We start from the raw sequence: 14,855 nt of genomic DNA on the forward strand, positions 1-14,855 counted from the left end.
ACTTGTAACTGCAAAATTAAATGGTTTTTGCCTGATTCTTCACTTCTATTGATTACCTCCTCTTAGATATTCTTTCCTTTGTAGGTTTTTTTTTTGGGGGGGGGGCACACCTCTCTCTCTATTCTCTCTCTAATTTCTGACCACTCCTCAGTCTCCTTTGATGGATCTTCATCGATTTTATGTTTACTACTTTAGAAAGCCCTTCACAGTTCTGTCCTGGACTCTTTTTTCTCTCAACACTCTCTTGCAGGTGTCTAATCAGCTCTTATGGGTTTAATTATCAGCTAGCTATATACTGACAATTCCCAGATTTATATATCCAGCCCAAGTCTCTCATTTGAGTCCCAGACCCATAATATCGACTGCCTATTAGATTTTCTGAACAGGAAGCCAATTTGAGGAACCTATGGCACACCTGCTGTTCTCTTTCCACATGTGCCTGAGGACATTTCTCATATCATCTGCTTCTCTGCCCAGCAGCCCAATGTGAGCACTTCTTCCCTCTCCTGTCTGGGTTAAGGTGTGGGGCTCACATACAGTGTGAGGGTTCTCATTTGGACACTTAGTCTCTAAACATTTCGCCATCACTGTCCTAAAGGCATCTCAGACTTAACATGCCTCAAAATGAACTTCTTCCTTTCAAGCATGTCCCTATTCAGAATTTCCCACCATTCTTTTGTGGATCCAGGTTCAAAACCTTCATATCACCCTTGATTTCTTCATCTAATTTACCCATACAACTAATCAGTTGCCATATCTTTTCCTTTCTACCCCCAACATTTTATACCTTTACCTTCCATCTTAGAATGAATACTGTATAATGGTTCCAAGGCAGAACAACAATAAGTACTAGGCAAAGGGGTATAACTGACTTGCCCAGAGTCACGCAGCTAAGATGTGTCTGAGGCCACATTTGAACCTAGGACCTCCTATTTCCATTCCTGGATCTCAATCAACTGAACCACCTAGCTGCCCTCTCTTCAACATCTCTTGTTTTTGAGCCCTTCCTGACTCACATTACCCCAGTTCAGACTATTATAGCAGTCCCCTAATTAGTCTGCCTTTCTCAAGGGTCTTAGACCCCACTCTAATTCATCATTTGCCAAAGTGATATTTCATAGTGATAATGTCACCTTCCATACAATCCTGGCTACTTATGACCTCAAGAACCCAACATAAACTCTTCTTTGGAGCATCTAAAATTTTGTGTATCAATCTGCCACAGATAGACACACACACACACACACACACACACACACACACAAAACACCTCTTCTACTGGACTGTCAAATCCTAAAGCGTAGGGAACATATTTCCTCTTTCTTCATAAAACGCCTAATAGAATACAAACTGTGCTGAAGTTTCATGTTCTTGGTAAGTTCCTGAGCTGATTCTAGGGCTTATGGGGCGGGGGGGGGGGGGGGGAAGTATTCGAAAAGTCAAAGTACAACTTAAACTTCAATAAGACTTTAGGAGACTATCCACTACCTGAGAACTGAATGACGACATGGAACTGCTACTCCAGCCTCAGAGGGATGGTCCCTTCCTTCTCACCTGCTTTCATGTTCACTGCTCTCCTCTTTCACCTTCTAAAGAGGTAAAGAAGCTATTGCTGCCTACTAGGGGATTGATCCTTCTCCTAACCTCTTTTTTCCTCTCAGTCCAATGCTATAACAGGTTGCAACCTGTAACTATACAAGTGGCAGAAGCTAAGAGGAGGTAGGGAAAGGATAATTTAACTATGTGGCCATTCAGCCCTCTGCTGGCATTCCTGCCTCAGGACCAGTCTAACAGGTAGCATGTCTAGCTTAAGAGCAATTTCTAGAAGACTAAGTGATACAACCAACATACCGACTTCCTGATTTGGAACCAGGAAACATGGAGTTTGAACTTTGACTGATGTGATATCTAAGCCTTACAGGATTGTTGTTTTAATACCTTAAAAACATGCAATCTATTTTTTTTAAATACCTTTAGCTCCTGTCTTGGAATCAATATTGTGAGTTCACATTTGAATCCAGGACTTCCTGTGTCCAGGTCTGGCTTTCAAGCCAATGAACCACCCAGCTGCCTCACTTTCCTTCTTGAATGTTCTCTTTTCACTAGGTTTTTAGGAACAGAAAAGCTCCTGAGAATTGTGTAGTGCTTGGAAATGAAAATGGTTTAATAGCCTTAACTCTAACATTTGCTATCCTACTGTGTATGCATTTGAAGAAAGTCAATGACTTTTACCTTATCTACTTAAATACACATACACACACACACACACACACACATTGCATACTAAAGTGCTTTGGAACCCTTTCTTAATATAAAGTGAAGAAGAACTATTTGCATTGGAAAATGTGTGATGTGAGAAGCAATTTGACTAGTGGAATCTCTCAGCTGTACTGACTTAACACTTGCCTTTCTGCTACCCTTTTCTCACAAGTCTCTTTTTCAAGTGAACTTGAAATTTACCAGGGAAGTTTTTTCATGGATTAAACACCAAATGGGATCAGAAATTTCTGATTTTAAAATAAACCCTAAAACTCAAGTGCCCAGAAGGGAAAAATGAAAAACATTCCTTATATTAAAAACATTCAGGTTATATTTTTCTCCAGTGACTGTGAAAGTCAATGTTAACAAGAAGGAAAATATTACAGAAGGGAAAGAGAAATTTTTTAAATGCAAAATGTGAATCATCTCAGTCCTACAAAGCTTAATGTTCAGAAGATAACATACTCATTCTAAAACAGGAATTTCCCCAAATTCACTGCCATCTGGAAAAGGATGATTTAAAAAAAAACAAACCCAATAGAGTCTACCTGAAAGTTCTTTCATGCTCTCCCTTTAAAAAATAATTTTAGCAGATTATTTAAAGTATTATTTGTAACTTATTCCTGACCAATCCACTAACATTACTATTGCTGGCCATAAAATTCATTAAAACATTTTTAAAAAAATGTTTAAAAAACTCTTACTCTCTTCTTAGAATCATACTAAATATAGAGGCTAAGGCAGATGAGTGGTAAAGGTTAGGCAATCAGTATTAAGTAACTTGCCTGGGGACACTTCCTAGATGTGTGGTCTGATTCAAATCTGAGGTCAGATCTGAACAGGATGGATCATCAAGTCAAACCTCCCATTTTATATATGGGGAAAATTGAGGACTGAAGAAGTTAAATGGACTGTGGAGTTTGGGTAGCACAAATGTTAACTTAGTACAGCTAAATTATTCCACTCATCAAATTGTTCCTTATATCAAACACTTTTCAAAGCAAATAGCTCTTCTTTATTTTACATTGTGGTTACACCACTACTAAATAACAAGAATAACAAGATTTGAATGTGTTTTTTTTTTATTTACTTATCTGTATATGTTATGTTTCTTCCCCTTATTCTTTTTTTTTTCTAAACCCATATTTCTGTTTGGAGTTAAGTGACTTGCCCAGGGTCACACGTTTAAGAAGAATCAGAAGCCAGATTTAAACCTAGGACCTCCCATCTTTAGGGCTGGATCCCAATCCACTGAGCAACCCAGCTGCCCCCTAAAATCTATTTTAAAAGAAAGAAATTTTGATGGGAAAGTGTGCCAGAACAAATGAGAAAAAAGTACCACATGGAAAGGGGATTTGAGAGGTAGGGAAATCAGGAAATAAAGAAGAAGGTTAGAGTATAATTTTTTTTTAAATTGTGAATTTAAGAGGTGGAACAGAGAGAAGGTCCACTTCCTACAGGAATATGGAAGATGTAAAAGATGTAAAATAAACCACTGTTTGTAGGTCAAGAGGTAAGAAGAACAGAAGGGGTTTGCTGACATTTCATTCTGTGTCAAATAAGTCAAAAGCAGAAGTCATTTTGAAATAATTATTGTAGATTCATATTTTTATTCTCCCCTATATTTGTATAATTCTGTGCTTTTACCTTTTCAAATTTGAAAGCCTTCTCCAATTTTACATCCCACAGTTCTACATAATTTGTACACATAAACTGCCTGAAATAGCAATGGATAGAGATGACAGTACCCATCCTTCTGATAGGGAACCACTAAGAGAAGTGTGGAAGGAGAATGAAGCAAGATAAATCCCAAATACTTCACAATAGCCAGGAAAGTGTTTACCTTCTCTTTGTAACTCCCAAAAGCTTTAGGATAGATAGTCCCTATGATAGTTTTATCTACGGAGGCACTCTTGATTTCAGGAATGTATGGTTCCACTATGTAGAGGCAGAGTCTATGTTGGGTATTTAATAAGTAAATTCAAGTCAACAAATATTTACTAGGGGGTTACCATGTGTAAAGCTTTGTGAGCATTTTTGTTGTTGCTACCAAAACAGCTGCTATCCTTAGGGAGTTTATAGTCTACCTGCGGCCAGAGGGAGATAAAGAAGTGAGATGGGGTACAACACATACACAGGTAAGTTAATACAAACTAATTTAAGGAGGGAATAAATCTATATTAAGAACAAGGGTGAAGAGGGATGGAGAACAGGAAATGCTTTGCATAGAAGTTGGTATCAAAGCTGAGGCTTGAAAGGAAGCAAGGATTCTATGACAAAGGTAAGGAGAAAGTGTTTTTAAGTTTTCAGAGTTGCCTGTGGTAAGGAAGAGAGAAGGGAGGATTATTATGTGGATGTCTCCTGTTTTGCTTTTTGCTGAGTAAATGCCATGTTATTATTCTTGTTTTCATGATCTTGGTTTGTAAATGTTTCATGAGTATATTTTTTGCCTTGGGTAAATGGGTGTTCAAGAAGGAAGAGTTGTGAGTGTAGATAATACATAAGGTGATCCTGAAGCTGAATTAAGGCAGAGAGAGAGAGAGAGAGAGAAAGATCGAGATCGCATTTGTGGGTGACCCATACCGGCTGTAACTATGTGGGATTACAATTTATTCCACATTGTACATACAGTCAAGCTGACCTTCCTTCTGGGAAACAGCATAGCACAGTGACGATAACACTGGATTTGTGGTCAGAGAATCTGAGTTCAAACCCTATTTTTGATGCTTACTATCTTTATGACATTGGGCAAATTGCTTAAATTCTCACAGCCTTAGTTTCCTTATCTATAAAATGTGACAGTTGAACTAGATGCTCTCTGAGGTCCTGTTCAGTTCTAAATTTTTGACCCTATCATTCTCATAGAGGGCATTTCACATCAGTCTCTATCTCTAATACCAGGCGGGTGCCTCCTATTCTCTTCAACCTCAAAGAATTCCTAATTTCCTTCAAAACCCAGCTCAAGAATTACTTTCTATATGAAACCTTGCCTTGCCACTTCAAATAAGAGTGTCTTCTACCCCTAAATACCTGGTATCTTTTCTCTCTCTCTCTCTCTCTCATGTTTTATCCTTCCCTCTCTTGCAAAACCCACACACACTAATTTTTTAAGGCAGTTCAGTAAAACAAGCAATATTTTCAAACTTTTCTGAAAGCACTAGCAACATTCCACACCCATAATCTCCCACTTTCTTGATGAAAAGGTGAGTACATTTTCTTAACTCTTCTCTAGAGGCAAGGTTAGGCACTGTAATCATAAAGCATTCAGGTTTATTTTACTATTCTGAAAAGAATATTCTTGATGTTGAGTCTTATGCTTTTTAAAAATGGACTAGTAATCCAAGGAAGACAGAATCAGAGTGATAGCTCTTCAATAAAGATAAATGCAGAGTTCTTAAATCAAGAATTAGACATCAACCAGGCAACTGGGTAGCTCAGTGAATTGAGAGTCAGGCCTAGAGACAGGAGGTCCTAGGTTCAAAGCTGGCCTCAGACATTTCCCAGCTATGTGACCCTGGGCAAGTCACTTGACCCCCATTGCCAACCCTCACCACTCTTCCACCTAGGAGCCAATACATAGAAGTTAAGGGTTTAAAAAAAAAAAAAAAAGAATTAGACATCGAGAGAGGTAACACTTCTCTGACCAGAAGACATCTAAAATTTTACTCATTTTTAAAAGCTCATCTGAAAAAAACACAAAAGAATCTCTTATTATATATAAAGAGGACAAGGGCTTTGCCTCCCATAAAATCTGCATTTTCTCCCTCATTAACTTTTTTTAATTTACTAAAGAAAAAAGTAATTAGAATATTGCATTATTAGACTTGTTTTGTCCTAAATCTTCACATGTAGGAGCAATTTGGTCCCCCAGGCTAAATGCTTTAAAAATTCCATACAGGTACATAGAAGGAATATTTAAACAGGTGAGCTAGGGAAAGAAAGGAATGCAGAATTCCTCCAGAGCTTCTTATGCTAAGAGACTGGGATACTATTATGTTCAGCCTTACGGAGGTTATGCAATTTTTATGGATTATTCTTCTAGGTTGCAGGAAAAGTGAACCATCATTTAGAATGGATGACTGCAAAGATCTTTCCTAAAGAATCTTTATAGAGTAGGGAGGGCACTGATCAACAAACAACTACAATTATAGCTAAATAAATGTACTATGATGAGAAGACTATATTTAGAGTGAGAGAATCTGAGCTCAAATTTTAACTTTGTTCTGATACCTTACCTGTGTGACCTCGTGGAAGTCACTTAATAAGATCACTGGGCCTCAGTTTCCTTATCTGTAAAATCAAGTGATTTGAAAAACTATGTTCTAAAAAGACCTGGCAAATGTGAGTGCTGAACCCTTATTGATGATGATCTTTTAAGGAGTGCAAAAGAACGGGAGGAGTGACACAATATAGAAAATGGGCAAAGATGCCCAATTTTCAATAAAGGAAGTTGGGCAGAGAATGCAAACAATCAAACAATGGTTTTCATTTTGATTCCTGGAAAAATATTAAAACATAAAAAGTACTTAGTAAAATTTTAATTTTCTATTACTACTATTATTCTCATGACAACTATAGTTAAGATGAAAAAAAAAATGTCTAACCTTCAGCTGTTCATCTACAACCCTTGTAACTTCTCCAGCCATTGATTCTAATGTCTCTTCTATTGGACTGGATGATAAGCCATTGGCTCCTACCCATGATGCACCACCAACATGGTATAAATTTGGTAGCAACTGAAAAACAAAAGTAAAATAAACAAATAAAATACTTAAAATAAATATCAAAATCACTGCATAAATAATCAGAGAGTTATATCTTTCTCAAACCATGTATTTTATAAGAAAGAAAAATAATTCAACATTTGCAGTTGATCCTGGGAGGGATAGTCTTTTTTTGTTATTTTACTTTTTATTAAATATTTTTCACTTAACAAAAATTCACTTTCTCACCTTCTTAACCTCTCCACAGGGGAAAAAAAAAGAAAAACAAACCCTTTGTAACAAATGAGCATAGTAAAGTAAAACACATTCCTGCAGTTGTCAAGTACAAAAAATAAATGCCTTACTCTGCTTTAAGTTCATCATTTCCTTCAGGAGGCAGGTACCATCAACATTGGTACTCTAGAATTGTGGTTGGTCACTGGATTGATCAGAGTCCTTTAAATCTTTGAAAGTTTTTAGAGGGTTTCTACAATGTATTTTTGTATGGTTTCCCACAACTGCGAAATTTAGGGGCTAAAAAAACATCATCCTCAGTTGAGCCTTCTCAATTTAAGGATAAGGAAATCCCAGGAAGCTATTATGTCCAAAATCACACAACAACCATGGCAGAGCAAGACTAAAACATAGGTCTTCTGACTCATACTTCAGGATTATTCCTTGATATCACATTACTGAACCAAATTCTAATTTAGGAAAACCTCTCTCTGGGCAAAGTTTGGCAGGGGTGTGATTCTGTGGGACAGGTAGTACAGTGAAAGTGGTCTGGACCACTTAATTTTAATTATCCCACTTTTTTTTTTTCAAACCCTTATGTTCTGTCTTAGTATCATTTCCAAGTAGAAGAGTGATAAGGGCTAGGCAACTGGGGTTAAATGACTTGCCCAGGGTCACACATCTAGGAAGTGTCTGAAGTGAGATTTGAATCCAGGACTTCCCATCTTGTTCCATTGTAAAGTCAGTAGGGTAATCATAAATGAGGGGTTACTATGCTACATGGATTCTAAAGGCTCTTTCCAGTCCTTAAATTTTACTATACTGTGAAGAATAGTTTTCCATAAGTCTTCAGTTCAAACTAGAGTTGACTCTTAGTTAATAAAGGACTGTTTACCTAGACTGTAGTTCATGTAAACCCTCTGGGCTATCTTCTTCCACCTTCATTTTAGTCATTTCATACTCATTAGTCAAGAGAAGAAAGTAGAAATCAAAGAGGACCATTGTGATTATTATTTGTGGCTCTAATAAAATCTGGAGGAAAGATGACTGAAATCATTCGATAAAAAGAAATTTGGGGATTATTGATAGATAGATTTCAGTTATCCGTGCAAAAGTAGAACCAATTTCTTCTTAACCCAGATCACAAAGAACTGGGCATACCCCATGAAGGACCTTATACCATGAATACAGTTATTTCTTTAATGGAAGACTTTAATATGGTTTCAAGTGATGTTTACCGTTTTGGAGTTCTTAGCATCACGCATAAGCCTTTCTGCTGATTTTAAGTCTTCCTGGATGGCATCCCCACCACAGTTTCGTAAAGAGTTGAGATGGTCTTGTACTTTCACACATATTCTGTCAATCATCTAATTCATACCATGGAGGAAAAAAGGATAACACACACCTGAGTTAGCAAAATATATTCAGATACAACTAATAAGCAAAATACCACAGAATGAAGGAGAAAAGAAAATCAATTAAGCAGAACTATAGGTTTGAACAGGGATGTTGCAGTTAAATTTTACTTCTTAAAAAAATAAGTCCCTTCCTTTTTTCATGTGCCAGTCTTTTTTTTTTTTTTTTAAACATTCACCTTCCATCTTGGAGCCAATACTGTGTATTGGCTCCAAGGCAGAAGAGTGGTAAGGGCAGGTAATGGGAGTCAAGTGACTTGCCCAGGGTCACACAGATGGGAAGTGTCTGAGGACAGATTTGAACCTAGGACCTCCTGTCTCTAGGCCTGGCTCTCAATCCACTGCTTCCCCTTCATGTGCCAGTATTAATAATGATGGTATAACAGATATAACTGAATTTTTCTTATATCATTTAAGAACATACAACTTCCTAGTCATCCTTTGGGAGCATCAATTCCTATTGGGGAATCAAGAAGTTCAGGAGAAAATGTAAAAAGAAATCTGGGTGAATGTAGCTAGACACTGGGAGTTTGTTTTTGAACTCTACATTAACATAAGATTACTTTTAAATTGCCTCTTGTCTATCCAGTCCACTACTATATCTGCTAAAGAATCTTCCTAAAATAAACATATGTCTGACTGTTGACTCTCCTTAAGGACCCTCAGTGGCTCCGTTTGGCTTCCAGTTAAAAATATCACTCTTTTGGCTATCATTTAAAGCCCTTAATAATTTTGCTCCAAGCTTTTTGCACATTACTACCCTTCACAGTCCCTATATTGCATCCAAAATGGTCAACTGGCTATTCTATATCCTATCTCTCTCCCTCATCTGTACCTTTGCCTGGACTGAACTCCATGCCTAGAATGTACTTCCTTGACAGCTTTACCTCTCAAAATCCTTGACTTCCTTTAGTGGTGAGCTCATGTGCCTCCTCTTCTTGGAAGTCTTGCCTGTGTTCCTTAGTTTTTCAGTACTCTTTTCTTCCTTAAATAATCAAGTATACATATATGTGTTTTCATGCTAGATCCCTATCCTGTCAGGCTTCCTGAAGAATTAGGGCTCTTTTAGAGTTTTATCTTTGTAATCTCCAGGTATAGAATAATACCCTGCAACATTTCACATTTAATAATTGCTTACTAGATTAGAGTGGATTAAACAGGATAAAGGGGAAAAAAAGATTTGTTTAACAGAAGATTCCATTTAGTATTCAGTTTTAGCATATTGAGATAACATACCCAAAATTATTTCTTTTACTTGCTGTAATATATCCTTTCTTCCAAATTAACTATAACTGGATCACTTCCAGGATTTTCTAGGATTTTGTTAACATTTAAAATTCAGTGAAAAAAAAACCCACAGGTTGTTAGAGCAGTCAAGGATCCAACAAAAAAAAGATAAAATTTCTTCTTTCCAACATCTGTATTTATTATGGAAAAAACAGCAATTGACACCAAAATCCAGCACAGATAATACTCTAGTGCAGAGATGGTGAATCTTTTAGAGGTGGAGTACCCATCCTCCCCAAATGCCTGGCCTGTCATGCCCCACCCACTCCTTACCCCACAAAGGGGGGGGAGGAAGCATTCCCATTGAGCTGATGGGTGGAAGGGCAGGTGAAGTGAGGAATGTCCTCAGTGAGTGTAGAGAGGGGGAGGGGAGTGGCTTAAGGGCATGGCTACCCTCCACCTCTACAGCCTGTAAGCTGCCCACTTTGCCCTCTCTGAGCTCTCATTGGGCTACTAGGCAGAAGGGTGGGAGATGTGAAAAAAATGTCATCAGACATGATGGAGAGGGGAGGGGAGCAGATCCACCCAGGTCCATCTGCCTTTCTAATAATGAATTGGGGGGGGGGGGTAGGCTATACGGGGAGCACTCATATACACAGAGAGTGCTCTGCATGCCATCTTTGGCACCTGTGCCATAGATCTGCCATCACTGCTCTAGTATGTTTCTGAAATTACTATTCTGTTTTGCAACAATCTATTAGTTTGATCATTCTTGTTTCTTTTCATATAAAAGAACTCAAGATTAGTTTTAAGATTTGTACCTTATCTGATAACTCAGATATATATTCATATATATATTTTATTCTGTATTCATATTTAACCTCTTCATGGATTTAATCTCATTTTTTACCAGTAATAAATTGTTGTAGTAATTACTCCTCTATAGTATAGAGTGGAATCTTGCATTGCAAAAGTCCCTTTTATTTCTGCTTCTTTTCATTATTGCTCGAGATCCTTGACCTCCATATAATACTAGCTAACATTTATATAGCAGTTATTTTTTGCCAGGCACTGAGCTAAGTCCTTTATAATTATGAATTTTTCAATTTTGTTTAGTTCGATAAAGTAACCCTTTGGTAGTATGATTTGTATGAAACTGAATAAGTAAATGAATTTAGGTAATATTATAATTTGTATTATATTGGCTTGTCCTTATCATGAGAAATTTGTAGTTTTCCAATTATTTATATAAACAGATGTTTGTAGTTGTATTTACATAGTTCTCGTATATATCTTGGGGGAATATATTTCTAAATATTTTAAATAATTGATAGTTAATTTAAAGTGGAATTTCTCTTCCAATTCTTCTTTATTATTATTTTATAAAAATGTTGATTATTTGTGTAGTTTTATTTTATGACCTGCAAATATGTTAAAGTTATTGTTTCAATTTTCAGTATAGCATCTGCAAAAGTGATAATTTTATTTTTTCTTTACTTATAGTTATTACCTTATTTTCTTTTTCTTTTCATATAGCTATTGTCAAAATTTCTAGAACCATGTCAAAATGAAGTGATACCAGACATTCTTGCTTCACTTTTTAAAAATCCCTTACCTTACCTCTTATAATCAATACCATGTAATGCTGAACGGAGACAACAGGATCTCAGTCAAGATTAAAGTTCTCATACCTGTTGTGTGGTGCTGGTGACAATGCCCTGTTGTAGTCGATAGGCTTGCTCCTGGAGATATTTTCTTGTTTCATGATTCCGAAGCAGATAGTTTTCTATCTGAAAGTGAAACAAAGGTGATTGTCAGAAATATCATTCAGTTCAATGAGACACCAAATCAAGTCTATAGAAGATCTTTGCTGAACTTGAAACCCATGCTTTGACTCAACAACAACAAAAGGGGGTGGGGGGAAGAACTATTTTAATGATTTATAACTATTTAGTCAAAAACTCAGTTTGAGAAGGCATGAAGTCTCTTTTTGATAAGATTCAATAGCTGACAAGAAGAAGGCAATGTTTAATTGCTTATAGGATTACATATTCAATTGATGGATTCTCATCTCTTCTTTCCATCTACTCACAAACATACATGCACACTTTCATACATGTTCAACTACAAAAGACTTTAGGGGAAAAAAAATTAAAGATGAGGACAGTCCATGGTATGACCCAAAGATAGGACCATGAGTTTTTAATAGGCATTTTCTAGAGGAAAAGAGCAAAATCAAAACAGTTATATAATTGAAAGGATAATATAAGAATGAAAATGGCAATATTAATAACAGTGACATTTGCATGGAGATTTTAAAGATTCTAAAATACTTAAGATGCATCATATTTGAGGCTCACAACAATTCTATGAAGAGGTACAATCATTATTATTATAGCATTTTATAGATAAGATTAAAAAGGACTGATTTATGGTGACACATGCTACTAAGAATCAGAAATGGGACTTGGGGCCAAGTCTTACTGAGTTCCAGTACTTTAGTCCCATACACTAACCAGTAGTACATTGGAGGGTCTCTTATTAATGAATGCTGGGACATATTCATAATAGATGAACAAACCTCAGTTGCTCTGCAATAAATCTGAATTTTCTGCCATAACATTAATATTATATTGCTCAGCTAAAGAAGGAATTTCTGTGGGAGATAAAAGATCTTGGAATTGTATAGACATTTGCATTTTCCTAAACAACCTCCCATGATATAAATGAGAAGAGAACTTTAATAAACCCCATTGAGTAGATGAAATGAAATCATTCAAATACTACATATGTGCCTCTAATAGCTCATTCAAAGGAAATTTTTCCAGTTGAAAATTGGAAGTGATTGATAATGATGAATGTTTGGGTAAGTTTTATCTGAGGTGAGAAAGTTGCACCATCTGGTTTTTATACCATTTAACCATTTTTATTTTTTAATTTGCTGCTACTTCCTCATTTAGAACCGGCAGTAACTGGGAGCCTTTAAGTATTTTTGTGATTTTCATCTTAGTTTTCCATATGCTAAAATGACTACTTAATATCAATTAGTTGTCATTAAAATGAAGATGATCATTAGCACAATCCCTGGAAATTTGAAAGGAGAACAAAATATATCTTGTCACAAAAGAAATGGAGAAATCATAAAAATCCCAACGTCTACAAAAAAAAGGAAATTAAGCACCATCAAAGTGACACATTAATGCCATTGCATTACATTACATTATGGTTCTCTTAATGCTTCAATAATAAGTCCTATCTTTCCAAGGTCATATTACTAACAATGGAAAATGTTTGCTCCATAAAGATTCTCATACTAAAATATACTAGCCTAAGTACAAAGTGAAAAATAGGCTCAAGTCCTTTCCTTAGGTTGTCTGTTCTGCTCCATTTTGCTACTAAAATCAAGGGTCCAGTTTGTTCAGTCAGGGGGCTGGGTTTATTGCCTTAATTGTTGAGATGTTATAATTTATTAAAAGGAGACTTGAGTCTATGAACCCTCCACAGATACTTTGTAGGTTAAACAGAGCAGGAATGATCTAGAGCAGTGATTCCCAAAGTGGGCGCTACCACTCCCTGGTGGGTGCTGCAATCCAGGGGAGAAGTGATGGCCACAGGTGCATTTATCTTTCCTATTAATTTCTATTAAAATAAAAATAATAATAATTTCAGGGGGCTAAGTAATATTTTTTTTTCAGGAAAAGGGGCAGTAGGCCAAAAAAGTTTGGGAACCTCTGATCTAGAACATAAAAAGCAAAGTTCCTTTTGGGCAGTCAGCTCAAGAAATATATCTCAAAAGAAAGGATAATAACACTTTCCAAATGGTTCTGACATCATGCAAACACACACACCATCATCAAAGGTACTGGAGATGTCATGGCAACTTCCAGGTCAGACTCTTGAAGTATATGTGTAACATCAGTAACAGTATATCTAAATGCCCTAGCCTTTGAGAAAAAAGAGCTCTGCTTAAGGTTCAGCACTAAGGGAAAATGTCCAAGACCATTCCTCTCATGTATCCCTGACTGCAGGGGGTGCTCTGGGATCTTTCTCTGAGGTTGGTGCTGGACCACATACCAAATGCTTCAAAATTTTAAAAGAAAGGGTAACAATGGACAGAGATTTTTTTTTTTTTTGGGGGGGGGCCTGGAGTAATAGAAAGAATCCATAAGCTAGCTGCTTGTTGACTCAATTTAAATCAATCAAATTTCTGTTTTTTCTTTAAGCTGACAAATGTAGGAGCAAGATTACATACGGATTGATTGTTTCTACTAAAACAATAAAATAATTCTTATGAAAGGACAAAATATTCATATTTCTCCAACCAGCTGAAGATAATGCGTCAAACTAAAGGCAAACTATGAGTATAATTTCCCGAATTCTCCCATGATAAAATGATTTTTCCTCCTCAAACCTTCAGTTATAACTTATTATTGATGGATTTATTACTTTCTTTTGCATTTATTACAGAATATTTAGTATATGGTTATTTTTCTTAGGCTTATATGCTTCTACTTGGCTCCAAATCCAAGAAGGCAGGAGCCAGACCATATATAATTTTGATTCCCCAATATCAAGTATTTTGAGCACTATAGGTACACAATAATTATTAAACATGAATACTTTTACACGTTTAACACCAAGAATAGAATATTTATTAATAAACACTTGTTGAAACAAATCTTACCTCCTAATGGGCACAAAGGGATGAAATGATTCATCTATAATGAACTGCACATTTAATTTCATAGTCACACACTCTATCTAGGAAGTTGTATGCATGAAAAAACTAAAGTTTTTATCTCTGATGCATGATTGGTATCTTTGATTACTATTACTTCACCTGATGATGCATAGTAGCTTTCCTTTGGCCATGTCTTGTGATTGTAATGACCATGAGGAACTATAAGCTACATCGATACTCTTATGACATGAATTTACTGGCAGAAGATTTCTGTCTTAAGTTCTTACTCCCAAAACATATCATGCTGGGAAAGCCACTTACCTTTTCTATGTTTCC

At 36.3% G+C, this 14,855-nt stretch overlaps 1 protein-coding gene across 1 annotated transcript in view; it reads right to left on the bottom strand.

The window, feature by feature from the left end:
- The window catches only part of CARMIL1 (capping protein regulator and myosin 1 linker 1), a 394,009-nt gene that overhangs the window by 65,553 nt on the left and 313,601 nt on the right, over positions 1–14,855 (bottom strand). Inside the window, exons 24-26 of the mRNA XM_044667332.1 lie at positions 11,530–11,628; positions 8,435–8,563; positions 6,864–6,995 (exon numbers count right to left, since the gene is read on the bottom strand). Coding sequence (XP_044523267.1) covers positions 6,864–6,995; positions 8,435–8,563; positions 11,530–11,628 — 360 coding nt within the window. The remainder of the gene's footprint in view (positions 1–6,863; positions 6,996–8,434; positions 8,564–11,529; positions 11,629–14,855) is intronic.

This window comes from Gracilinanus agilis, chromosome 1 (assembly GCF_016433145.1).
Source record: "Gracilinanus agilis isolate LMUSP501 chromosome 1, AgileGrace, whole genome shotgun sequence".
Taxonomy (NCBI): Eukaryota; Metazoa; Chordata; class Mammalia; order Didelphimorphia; family Didelphidae; genus Gracilinanus; species Gracilinanus agilis.